Source organism: Sprattus sprattus (genome assembly GCF_963457725.1).
Source record: "Sprattus sprattus genome assembly, chromosome: 8".
Classification (NCBI taxonomy): domain Eukaryota; kingdom Metazoa; phylum Chordata; class Actinopteri; order Clupeiformes; family Clupeidae; genus Sprattus; species Sprattus sprattus.
The window spans coordinates 13,387,831-13,400,874 of record NC_137927.1 but is presented as its reverse complement, the minus strand read 5'-3'; the positions used below and the strand labels follow the sequence as shown (position 1 = coordinate 13,400,874).

The window sequence follows — 13,044 nt, the reverse complement described above, 5'->3', positions numbered from 1 at the left end:
CTTTTAAAAAGGGCGATGATGCTGATCATGATGATCTATGATGGAGTGGTTGCTGCCAGTGTTGTCTTTCATTCTTTCTGTGTACAAGTAGATGCCACTCTTAAAATCTTTTCATAGAGATGTGACGGTTTTAGGTGAAGTGATAGGCACATTCAATTTTCTCCATCTTGTATTCTGAGCACTACTTTCTTTTTCTTAATGGGTCCCTTTCTTTTCTTTGTTGTGAGAACTTTTTTTCCCTTCATTTTTAATCTTATCAAGCGTCTCTTTTCACTGTTTGTCTCATGGCTATTTCCATCTCTTCTCACCTTCTCTCCTCTCCTCTCCTCTCCTCCTCTCCTTCTCCTTCTCCTTCTCCTCCTTCATAATGTTTGGCTGGCTTCCTAATCTCTTTCCTCTCTGCTGCGACGTCCAACATTCCTCCTCTCCAAACCTCTCTCCTTTTACAGACTGCACCAAGCCGACAGTGTTTGGTGAGTAGCTAACAGCGTGGCCAAAGAATGTGGCTTTTTGGAGGTGCTATGATTTTATATCATTATGGTGCTAGCTGTTTTAGAGGGAAGGAAGAGGATAAAGCCTGTTAGGCGATGGAGGCCACTTGACAGGCAAATCTCATTATTTCCCCAGGATGCAGATTATGGCAACAGCGCCTATAGCGACAAGAAGTACATTTCCAAATGAATTGGAATGGGTTTTGTCACCTCTCTGAAGGGTGATTACAACTAATATACTGCAGCTGGAGGGATAGTCATTTAGGTTGTTAAATATTTTTTTTTTCATGGAAGCAGGTGTTCATGTGAAATGAACGACCTGAAAGTCCCGCTGTTCTAACCTGGCTCTGGCCTATTCTCTCTCTCTTTCTCTCTCCTTCTCTCTCTCTCTTTGCCTCTACCTTTATCTCTCTGTTAGCGCTCTTGCCCTGCATTCCCCTGTCATCTTCTCTCCATCGTTTTGCATTGTAAAGTAATACTTAGATGTCAGTATTCTGAGGGTCCGTGTTGTTCTGTGCTCATGTTTTGTTCAGTTCATTTGTATTATCATTCTGTATACCTGTTAAACTTCTTAGCATGTATTGCCTTGCATGTCATGCCTCGTAATGCCTGTGTTAAGCTATGCACAATGACATGTCTCTCCCTAGCTCGGAGGGTTGCGAAGTAACTAAGGACCGTCCGGTTCTTATGAACTATCAGTAAGTATGTGCGACGAGGGCCACGGTAACGTTCCTTCACTGCATGGTGAGAGGTGGCCTGGGCTCGCAGGGTTGCTGTGCTTGGAGCCTCGTGCTTTCTAGGGGCCGAGTTGTGATGATGATGATTTTAACCTGTCTTGGTAGTGTGATTCATGAATGCTGGGCGGATGGAATGAAGTGAAAAATCTAATCCATAATGATGTTTTCAATTGCCTTGCGATGGGATTGGTTTGATTTTAATTTTCAGTTCGTAAACAACTCGCAGAGCTGTTTACAATTTCTCAAAAAGACAATACTTTGGAGTACTGAAATCCTTATGGTTAAGTCATCTGTGAGGTATGAAGCACTAAGACCAAATTATATATTTCTCACCTATTTCAGGGCAATTTGGCATAAATAGCGGTGATTTTGTGGTTGAATCGTGTGAAGCACATCGACTTTTCTACTCATTTGGTCTGCTTTGGTGTGTTTTACTAACTCATATAGCACCAGAATGATGTTTAACCACAACATATGATAATGTGTGGACATATTTATGTGTGGCTATATTTATTCTTAGACTCAGATCAGTTATAATCAAATCTCTTCTAGACATCAGTCATTTCTCTAGTGAAACTAACATTTATCATGTTTCTTATAGTGTTCAGTCAAGACACCATAGCCATTTCTGTTTTTACCATTTTCTTTTCTATTACTTTTTTTTTTACAAGAGTAGATATCAGCCAAACATACTCTTTGTTGGTTCATTGATTTGTAGCTGTGTTTGGACTCATGTATGAGCTGACGTGATGGAGATGACTTCTTTTGCGAGTGATACGCGGTGGCGTTGGGGGCTGTGGCTCTGGTGGCTTGCTGGGGGACGGGGGGGTTGCTGGGGAGCTGCGGTGGTTTGGCCCGGCTTCTGTCGCTCGCCACAGTCTGACTTCACAAGTGTGGGCAGCATATCTGTGGCCGAGGGAGCTGAAGCGCTCCGCTTTTAGGGGTTGAGTGGACCGAATCACATCAGGGTGATATCAAATTCATTTTTGTTTTCTAAAACCAAGAACTGTTGATAAAACCCTCACTTTTATGTCACTGCTTGGAAGGTCCCTTTGGGCACAAAAGTCAGCTCTTTGTATCGTGCTTGGTGGAGGGAAAGAGAAGAAAAAAAAACAGATTGTTCCAGTTTGCTCACCATCCATGTTTGTCTGTCTCGGCGCTTCTGCAGAGACACCTTCCTGCGCAGCCTGGCCGCCACCCACAGGGACCGGGACAGGAAGAGGAGGTCTGCCCAGGCCAAGGAGCGCCGGGCGTCCAGGGACCAGAGCAGCCCTGGCCCCGCTGAGGGCGACGTGTGCTCCCCTACTGAGCCGAGCCCCAGCTCACCCACTGAAGGTACGGAGACGACCTTGTCTGTGTCTTTGTGTTAAGGACTCTATAAAGGTCTATCCTCAAAAGCTAAATAGCCTCTTTTAGCTTTGATAACTTGTTATTTTGTATGATCTCTTGTCTAGTCTAATTGGTTCTCGGCTTTAAACAAACAAACAAGAAAAAAAAACTTTAAAGATTGGAGACCGTCTGAACTCTAGACTACATGGCAGCAGATTGAAGTTGAAGTTATTTTGCTCATTGACTGGAATTAAACAGAGTTGACTTCAACCGGTACATTGGTACCCTTAAAAACCTGAGATTAGAGATCAGCTCCCTGCAGTTTTACCTCCATACCCACTCTCCACTTTCCATCTCCAAACCCTTAACCCTGTTCACCTTTGACCTCCCCCCCTCAAACCTTGCCTGCTTCCTTGCTCTCAGCTCCCTTTATTAAGCACAAAACTGATGTACCTGCTGCCCTGTGTGTTTGTGTGTCGTGTCACGAGCAATTAGGACCTCGGCGGTCATTTCTCCCGTCCTCTTCCATGGGGTCGCGCCCCTCCTAGTCCTCGCACCTGTCGGGGCGAGAGCCTAGAGCAGCAGGGGCTGGACTGTGATTGGGCCAGATGGAGTCAGGAGCGTTTATGTAACGCACCCCCAGCTGTGGAAGTCAGAAATTGGCGCTTGCCAAAGAACCTGACAGCGCAAAGTGCTCATTATAGCTGTAGGGCTGTTTGGTTACTGTACCGTTCCAGTTAGTGGCTCCGGGGTAAAGGTTAAGCCCCTTCTACAAGACATCCGTGCCATTAATCTTTAGGGAGACTTTACAGTTGTCCCCCTTATATGTTACTGCATTTCGCCACAGTTTTTAAATATTCGTATATGAAAACAGGTACAAGATGGTTGTGAAGCTCTAGCGCTGAAAAATACTGCACACTGAAAATAGTGTTTCTGTATGAACAGCAAACCTCAAGTGCATTTAGTCCTGCACAATTGGAACTGTTAACCATGAACCCAATGTAAACAGAACATAACCTACTGTATGTACCGTGACAATTTGGCAGTGCCGGTGACAGGCTGGTGGAGTCTTTAGTGAGGCTAGCCGTGCCACACCGAAATCTGGGTCTGCAGTTTCCCATGAGGCCCGCACGACCCCAGCGTGGTTTGAGGAAGGCTGGTGGGGCGACGGCTTTAGAGAAGCGGGCCTTTTTTTCTGTCCAGCCCAAAGAGATGTAAATGAGTGCCCAGCGCCCAGAAAGCGCTCTCCACACACACACCCACACACACACACACACACACACACACACACATACACTGTCTCTCTCTCACACACACACACACACACACACACACACACACACACACACACACACACCGAGGTGCATGAAAGAGGGCCTTGGCAGTGGAGGAGATGAGGGCACAGAGGACATTTCACATAGACGGGAATTCAAAGAGACTGAGTAGGGGGTTATGCTCCCTGTCACACTCCCAAAACACCCACATACTGTTCAAGCTGCAGGGGGGAAAAGGGAAATGTGACGTGAAATGTCAACAATGATGCCGCCGTTGAGACCAGAAATACTTTCTTGTCATGTATGTTGTTAAATTGCTTCTTCGTTTTCATATGTTGTTTGTTTCTGTCTATTGTGTGTCATAGTTTCTCTCGCCCTATTATTTTCTCTGTCTATTCACCTCTCTCTCTCTCTCTCTCTCTCTTTCTCTCTTTCTCTTCATTCTTTTACCCAGCTTCCACCTTTCCCCCCAGTGTGTTTGATTTACTTGGTATTTGGTACGTGTTGTGTTTATATCTGCACTGTGTGTGTTCTCATCTGCCTCTCTGTGTCTGCACCGTCCCTCCCCCCCCAGAGACGTCAGGGTCTGGTGGATCGGAGCCCCTTTCGGCGAACTCCACAGAAGCCCCGTCTACTCCCAGCACCCTGGAGCAGTCAGGAGACGCGCAGTCGACCCAAAATGAAGCAGGCAAGAGATTGCATCTTTCTCTCGTTCTTTCTCCCTCGTGTCTCTCTCTCTGTCCCTTTCCTCTTCCTCCGGATGCCTCCTCTCCAAACTCTTCCTAGATGTATGGTATTTTTTTGTTTATGCCTTTGATTCAGAGATCCACAGTGTATTCACAAAAAAATGTGCACTTAGTACATTTTTGGCACCAGCAGCTCCGCTATATTACCATATAGTAAACATATCAGTGCAGTGAGCTGCAGACATATACTCAGACATATTGTCTTCATTGCCGACAGCTCACTGTTCCATGACTTTAGTGTGAGATCAGTAGGCAACAGCATGCTACTGAACTACATTGTTATTTGATGAAATCCCAGTACGTTTTTTTCTTTCTTTCCTTTTTTTCTCTTTTTTCTTTCAAACAAAAACATTTTCATTGTGCCGACTTTGAGAATCACACAGAGATCAGATCTCACTTCCCACCCTCCGCCCCTCTGGTGGCCGAGGTCCAAACGACCCGGTCCCAAACGAGCCCTTCGCCCAGGGAGTGTAAATTAGGGGAGATTGGTGGGTAGTCCTCTAAACTGTTTAAAGTAGCAGATGAGGATCTGTCTTCCCAGCTTCCGTTTTGGGTTTTTGACAAATGTTCGGTCAGTCTGAAGCTTAGTCTGTGCAGGGTGAAGACGTGCTTTTTCTTCCCAAAGCCTTTTAGTATGGTTGTGTGTGGAAACAATGAACTCTGTTCTCATGTTGTTGTGTTTGAAGGTAAGATCTTTTTATTGCTAAAACGTGTTCCCATGCATTATTCTTATGGTAAAGTTTCTTTACAGTCAGAGAGTGCTGTGACTTATGTTTGGTATTCATAGTGTTTATTACTAGCGTGTTACCAGTACAATGTTTAATTGCATCCGTGGTTATTCTAAATAGCGCAATTTGTACCTCTTTTGCACGTTTTTCAGTGTGATTGAATTTCAGTGGAAATGCGAAAGCTGAAGGTTCTTTGTGTCCTCTAAAACAAAATAAAAAAGAAAGTACATCGAGCTCATGTGGAGCTAGACTGTTTTCCCGTCCGCTGGATGGTGAACATTCACTGCATGCCAGGGAACAGCTTGGTCCTGCAGGAATGCATCACCCCTGACAGCACACTGACTCATTCACCTCCTAACAACCCCCCCCTCCTTACTCTGCTCTCCTCCACTCCACTAGGGGGCACTGTTCAGCGACAGGGCAGTGTTGCTGAGCAGCACAACACCCTCTCCAACGACAGGAAGTTCATGCTGGACATGCTCTACAGCAAAAACAGCAGCGGCGGCGGGGGGACAGCGCTGAAGAGCCCGAGTCTAAGCGAGGGCTCGGTGGAGGGGGAAGCCGGCTTGGAGCACCTGGGCATCACCAGCCTAGCCGGCCGCCTCTCCAGCCTGCAGTCGCGCCAGGCCCAGCCTACCGAGGATCCGACCCGCAGGGCAGAGCTGGAGGGACTGGGGGGCAGCGCACAGGCGGCGCGCGCCCGGCTGGCGGAGGAGCAGCAGCACCGCAGGGTGCGCCCCCAGTACAGCATCGACGCAGAGACCCACGCGCGCAGCCTGGAGAAGACCCAGATGACACCGCTGCCCCGCGACAGCCAAGACGTCTGGGACCAGATCCAGAGCTCCCGGGCCCTGCGCATCAAGGACCTGGACTTCTCCGACCTCAAGGAAGAGGAGGACATTGACGTGCTGGACATGGACTCGTTTGACACGGGCTTGACCAATGGAATCCCCCCTCCACCACCTCCTATGCCGGGTCTGGGTGCTGCTCCACCGCCACCTCCTCCCCTGCCTGGCCCCCCTGGGATGGCCTCTCCTCCACCCCCACCCCCTCCTCCTCCAGGTGGGGGCCCACCTCCTCCACCTCCTCCACCAGGCATGCCCCCTCCAGCCCCCTTGCACGCGACAGACCCAGTCTTCGCCAAGAAGAGGAAAACGGTGAAGCTGTTCTGGAAGGAGCTGAAGCAGCCGGACAGTCCCAGGAAGTGCCTCTTTGGCTACGGCACGGTGTGGGCATCTCTGGACAAGGTCACCGTTGATACCGCCAAGCTGGAGCACCTGTTTGAGTCCAAAGCTCAAAAGGAGCTTCCCGTCACCAAGGTAAACATACTTTTGGCCCCAGTGGCCCTCATTATGTTGTTTAAAACCGCATTAGCAGAGCAACCTTTTGGGGTGGAAGTAAATATCATACTGCAATCGGTCTTTTTGTTCATGTTGGCGTGATTTCACTCTAGTGTAATTGCTGCCACTGTGAGTAGGAGAGGCCTAATTGACTTCCCGTCATTTGCCATCACAGAAAGGACCCGAGACAAAGAGGTCAGAAATCCTCGTCCTAGATTCTAAGAGGAGTAATGCCATCAACATAGGCATGACTGTCCTTCCTGCCGTCCATGTCATCAAAACTGCCATTCTCAACTTTGACGAGTTTGCCATCAACAAAGAGGGAATTGAGGTAGGACTTGTTCTGACCACTAGAGGGCAATAGTGCTCTATTCACCTAGGAATATGTGTACAGTCGTGGCCAAAAGTTTTGAGAATGACACAAATATACATTTTCACAAAGTTTGCTGCTTCAGTGTCTTTAGATATTTTTGTCAGATGTTACTATGGAAGACTGAAGTAAAATTACAAGCCTTTAATAAGTGTCAAAGGCTTTTATTGACAATTACATGAAGTGGATGCAAAATGTCAATATTTGCAGTGTTGACCCTTCTTTTTCAAGACCTTTGCAATCCGCCCTGGCATGCTTTCATTTACCTTCTGGGCCACATCCTGACTGATAGAAGCCCATTCTTACATAATCAATGCTTGGAGTTTGTCAGAATTTGTGGGTTTTTGTTTGTCCACCTGCCTCTTGAGGTTTGACCACAATTTCTCAATGGGATTAAGGTCTGGGGAGTTTCCTGGCCATGGACCCAAAATATTGATGTTTTGTTCCCCAGGCCACTTAGTTATCACTTTTGCCTTATGGCAAGGTGCTCCATCATGCTGGAAAAGGCATTGTTCATCACTAAACTGTTCCTGGATGGTTGGGATATCTAAAGACACTGAAGCAGCAAACTTTGTGAAAATGTATATTTGTGTCATTCTCAAAACTTTGTTTTCTAATTGAGTCAACTTTGATGTTTTCATGTATCTCTTCCATTATCTGTGACTTATCTTTAGTTTGATTGCCAACGTTACGCTCTCTGGTCACATGTGGTCAAATACTCCATGTCCCCCTCTGCCCACAACAGAAAATACTTACAATGACGCCGACCGAAGAGGAGAAGCAGAAGATCCAGGAGGCTCAGCTGGCCAATCCAGACGTGCCCTTGGGGACGGCCGAACAGTTCCTGCTAACGCTGTCCTCCATCAGTGGCCTCACGGCACGCCTTCAGCTCTGGGCCTTCAAGCTCAACTACGAGACACTGGAGAAGGTCAGCATGGCACACGGTCATCTCTCAAAAGTCAATACCGCTGTATTGTGCCAGTGTATTAATGTTGCAATGTTCGGTCTGTAATCCCATTCTTAAGAAATGTTGGTAGGTTTTGGTCACCTGGAAAAGTGTATTTGACCCTAGGTATCAGGCTAGGTGTAGAATTGTTTATAGTGTTTTCAGTTGCATCACAGGGGTGGTATAATATGTACATATGGATAAAGCAGAAATATTAAAGTAATCAGATGGTAAAGTATATCTAGCTCCATACAATATTATGAGCTGCCAACCACATATGGCTGTGTTCTGACTGAATTGTTGAGTTCAATATATGGATCTCAGTTCGCCTCAGTTTACTTTGTTGGTCTCTCATGCCCTTGTTGCAGGAGATTGCAGAGCCGCTGTTTGACCTGAAGCTAGGCATGGAGCAGCTTGCCAAGAACAAAACATTCAAACGCATCCTGGCAACCCTCCTGGCCGTCGGCAACTTCCTCAACAGCACCAGCGTAAATGCTCTTATTCTTACTTCAGCAACACTTCCAATTAGCTAATGAGCCGTGGCCTCAAGAACAGAAAAAGGAAAACCAGCTTGGCTGCCTGTAGATTTCAGTCAGTGGACACGTGCAGCAAGAGTAGATGTCAACCTGTAACCCTCCTGTGTTTGTGTTTGGTATGGTTTGCTTGTCCCGGAGGAGACTCTGCTAAGACGATTAGGAGCATGTTTGGGCTGGGAGATGCTAAGGCAGATGTAGTTCAATAGGCCAGCATTATGACACGACCTCTGCTGAGACAGAGGGCACAGATGCCAGCCTCTGATGTACCCTGTGATTGTAGCTGCTATGACAATGGTGTGCTCTCTCTATTACACACACACACACACACGCACGCACACAAACAAACATACATGCTACTTGCCTGTCTGGCTATCTGTATCCTCTCTTTTCCTGTGCATTGCTCTGCCTTTGTCCACCTATTATATTTGAATATCCTTCTCTCTCTCTCTCTCTCTCTCTCTCTCTCTCTCTCTCTCTCTCTCTCTCTCTCTCTCTCTCTCTCTGTCACACTCTTATTCTGGGTGTCTGCCATTAGGCTAAAGGGTTTGAGCTGAATTACCTGGAGAAGGTGACTGAGGTGAAGGACACGGTGCACAGGCAGACCCTCCTGCACCACACCTGCAACTTTGTGGTGGAGAATTTCCCCGACACGTCAGACGTGTACTCTGAGGTCCCCGCCATCACACGATCTGCCAAAGTCAGTTCCCCTCCCTTATCCTGCCTCATGTTTTTCATCAAGAATTCATACTGCTAAACTGGATAGAACTGTATAAAAATACATGAGCACAGTCTTTGATTTCATATTTTACTCATCCCAATATGTGTTTTTGTGTACTATGGTTTATATCTGATATTATGAAATTGGACCATAGAAAAACCTTGTAATCTAAAAAAACCTTGTAACCTTGTATCTGGGCCTAGATGGTCAAAAAAATAAATACAAATAAATAAATAAACTATAAATCACTACTGTGTTACTTACCCAGGTGGACTTTGAACAGCTGTCTGACAACCTGGTGCAGTTGGAGAGGAAGTGCAAGAACTCCTGGGATAATCTAAAGGTGGTGGCCAAACATGAGACCAAGCCGCTGCTCAAGAACAAGATGACCGAGTTTCTGAAGGACTGCACCGAGAGGATCATTATCCTTAAGGTGGTGCATCGGCGCATCATCAACAGGTTAGTATATCCCACCAAGAAAAAGAACAAATCCTGTGCAGAATAATAGAATAATAACTGTTAACTAATTACTATATAAAACTAATTGACTGAGAATGTCAACTCATAACTCTTCTATCCAAAAGTAGGAATAGGATGTCCTATATACTTATATACGGGTAGATGTCTAAGGATTTCTACTAAATTTTGCATGTCCAAACTGTGGCTAACCAACTGCCCCTTTTTCTACCTGACAGGTTCCACTCCTTCTTGCTCTACCTTGGCCAGCCATCTTACTCTGTGCGAGACACAAAGGTCACCCTGTTCTGCAAGATTATCAGTGAGTTCTCCCTTGAGTACCGCACCACGAGAGAGAGGGTTCTGACTCAGAAACGAAAGCGGGCTGCCCACAGGGAACGGACAAAGACCCGAGGCAAAATGATTACTGAGGTAAGATTCAGAGTGCCTTTGAATGATGATACGGTAATAGCTGATATTAGAACAAAAAGTTCAGAGTATATGCTCTCAGAGATGGAACACTCCTTGTCCTTGTCCAATTGTGAACTCTCCTTTTGTGAAATAATGTGCTGGTGTAATGCTGGGCATGTTTTCAATTCCAGACTGAGAAGTTCTCTGGAGCTGTTTCACCACAGACCCAAGATAGCCCTTCTCCCGTCTCTACTGTAACAGATTCTGAACCTGCTGAGGAGGATCATGAGAACATGAAGAACTTGCTCATTGCCAACGACAACAACAACAAACTCAGAAGATCACGTGGAATTAGAGGTAAGATGTGGCTCCATAAAAATTACCTTTCACATACAGCTAGGGACTTTTGTCCACGGTTTAATTAATCCAGTCATCAAGGTAAGGACCATTGAATTTCCAGGAATCATCCTGTGAAATCTTAAATGTATGACTTTTTATTTTTGTTTTTGATTCAGGCTTGGAAAGGGTCAGTCCATCAGCCAAAGAGGACAGTGCTAGCTCCCAGGACGATGCCACAGATGAGATCATGGATCGCTTGGTTAAGTCTGTTACACAGAATCCGTCTGAAAGAGCATCCAGTCCCAAAACACGCAAACGTTCCCGACTGAACCGGAAGTCATGTAAGTATTCCAAATGGTGTTTTAATCATCACAGTACACAAACATGGTCTGGAAAAGGCCCATAAAAAGATGCCATTTGCAAGGGTGTGTGAATTAATTTTCTGTTCAAACCATACAGACCTAATCTATTGGTTTCTTTGATATCAATAATAATCAAGGGTCAATAGAGGTGATTTATTAGAGCTGGCCTAATATTTGAAAGAGTCACGGGTTGCCTCCTAATAGACTGTTATAGGCATAGTCATGAACTGAGGGCAAGATCTGTGTTCACATGGTCTCTTCATGCCCATCCAGGGCAAGAAATGCCTCCTGAAGTATGCAGAATTATTTTGTAATAGTATAGTGAGTATAGTTATAAGGATTAGCATGCTCATACATTAAAATCATAGATTGCTAAAGATGAGTGAAACTATGCTTTCCCTGGCTGTGCCAGAAAGGTCATGGGTAGATATTTGACCAAATATGATGAGATTCAATATTAATTCCTGTGTTCGGAAACAGTGCTTTATCTGTGTCCAAAACAAGGCCTAATCTCAAAGACTCCACAAGCAGGGCTGCATAGTGTTTTTGGTCTCTCTGGAAGAGATAACGTTTTATCTTACTCTACACATCCTTTTGTTGGAAACCCAAGTTACCTCAATAGGCCAAACACTGGTGAAAAAATGCTGCTATGCTGTGATTGCATTCGCAATGCATTGAGTAAAATAAAACCAAGTCAAAGTTTATGTACAGTATGTGCAAGAAGACAAATTGAACTGAGCTGATTTTCCTCCTCTCTCTGATACAGTGCGGAGGACACTCAAGAGTGGCCTGAGTCTTGATGTGGTGCAGGCCCTGGGACTCAACAAAGCCAATGAGAAGGTCTGAAGAAAGACTTTTAAAAATAAAATGCAGAGAAAAGACGGATAAAGAGAGCGAGAGAGAGCAAGATCTGCTTCCTTAACTGACCGAAGACCCAGGTCTCGTCAGAATACAAAGGCCCGATCAGCATGGCCATTCAGAGGAGCCCAGTGAAGTAACCCCAGTGGATTGGATGTCACCAGTGATATGCTGCTGAGTCTGAGGTTGACACATATCAACCCTTTAGGATCGGCATCATGCCATACAAATACACACCAGCAGGGATAGTCGGACTGCCATGTTTTATCCAGTGAAGCAGAAGTATTATTTTTTAACATATTAAATATGTAGATGTTTGATGTAGCATATTATACAGCCATGGTGTACGTTTTAAGTGGGTATTTTGTACAGATTTTAGTAACTTGTTAATATAAATGACGAGCCTGTTGATATTGTATTTCCTAAATGACCAGAAAATATAGGGAGCCCCTATTTTATAATTTTTTTAGTTCTGGTCACAGTGTGAAAGGGATGTTTTTGTTTGTTTGTTTGTTTTTTAAGAAAAATGTAATGGCAAAGAGGAAAGACATTGTAAAGAGTACTGTGGATAATGTCATGAATACTCTTGGGCAAAGGTCATACAGGTTATCAAAACAACAGTATCTCAAGGAGGTTCGGTCAGGATGCATAATGGAGGTCATGTTTAGTTTTTTTTTTTTCATTTATCTCACCACTTGCAATGGAGCTGTAGTGCTACGACGTGTTCGTGGACTGTGGACTGAAACTTCAGACGCCATCACTCAAAATGTGTCCGTACTATGAGCAAATGATCAAACTGATTAGGGTGATCACAGGGAAAGTAGCACACACCTAAAAAGGCTGGCATGAATTGTTTCGACTTATTTTGTCACGCCAGTCACTTTTTACACGCACTCTGTTTTGTGGATCCACTGTTACTAATTCTAATCATGGTCACAGGGGTTTTAGAAATCTACATGAAAATATTGAAGTGATGCAATACTTCACAATTTAATATATACACTAGCTCAGCTATTATGAAGGGTTTCATAGTTTTTCTTTTGGAAATAACTGCTTTTTGCACAAATGGTTGTAGCCTGCTGTATGGTAAGGTTTTTGGTGGTATTGACATGATGTTATTCAACTACGCGTTGATTCAAGGTGCATTCGTAAGTCCTTGACCCTAAATATTTGACTGATGCATGTTTACATTGAATGTATAAGTAGATATGAATAAAACATTTTGGAGATGAAAAACTTTTCTTATTATTAGGCACATATTTTACCCGGAAAAACATTTGTCTGGTGTGCGATATTTGTCGTTATATTAACCATGATCCTTCTGTTGAAACTATGTGTTTGTACACAATAAATGGATATGTATTATTTTGACTTTGTTCCCAAATGATAATGAGTTTTATCAA

At 44.8% G+C, this 13,044-nt stretch overlaps 1 protein-coding gene across 1 annotated transcript in view; it reads left to right on the top strand.

The window, feature by feature from the left end:
- fhod1 (formin homology 2 domain containing 1) overlaps window positions 1–13,018 on the top strand; it is a 39,566-nt gene extending 26,548 nt beyond the window's left edge. Inside the window, exons 13-26 of the mRNA XM_080843142.1 lie at window positions 450–473; window positions 1,139–1,189; window positions 2,397–2,563; window positions 4,406–4,519; window positions 5,705–6,624; window positions 6,821–6,976; window positions 7,761–7,943; window positions 8,330–8,449; window positions 9,033–9,194; window positions 9,484–9,674; window positions 9,911–10,103; window positions 10,274–10,439; window positions 10,598–10,762; window positions 11,550–13,018. Of these exons, the coding sequence (XP_080699268.1) occupies window positions 450–473; window positions 1,139–1,189; window positions 2,397–2,563; window positions 4,406–4,519; window positions 5,705–6,624; window positions 6,821–6,976; window positions 7,761–7,943; window positions 8,330–8,449; window positions 9,033–9,194; window positions 9,484–9,674; window positions 9,911–10,103; window positions 10,274–10,439; window positions 10,598–10,762; window positions 11,550–11,629 (2,692 nt within the window). The 3' untranslated portion in view covers window positions 11,630–13,018. The remainder of the gene's footprint in view (window positions 1–449; window positions 474–1,138; window positions 1,190–2,396; window positions 2,564–4,405; window positions 4,520–5,704; window positions 6,625–6,820; window positions 6,977–7,760; window positions 7,944–8,329; window positions 8,450–9,032; window positions 9,195–9,483; window positions 9,675–9,910; window positions 10,104–10,273; window positions 10,440–10,597; window positions 10,763–11,549) is intronic.
- Window positions 13,019–13,044: the final 26 nt, after the last annotated feature.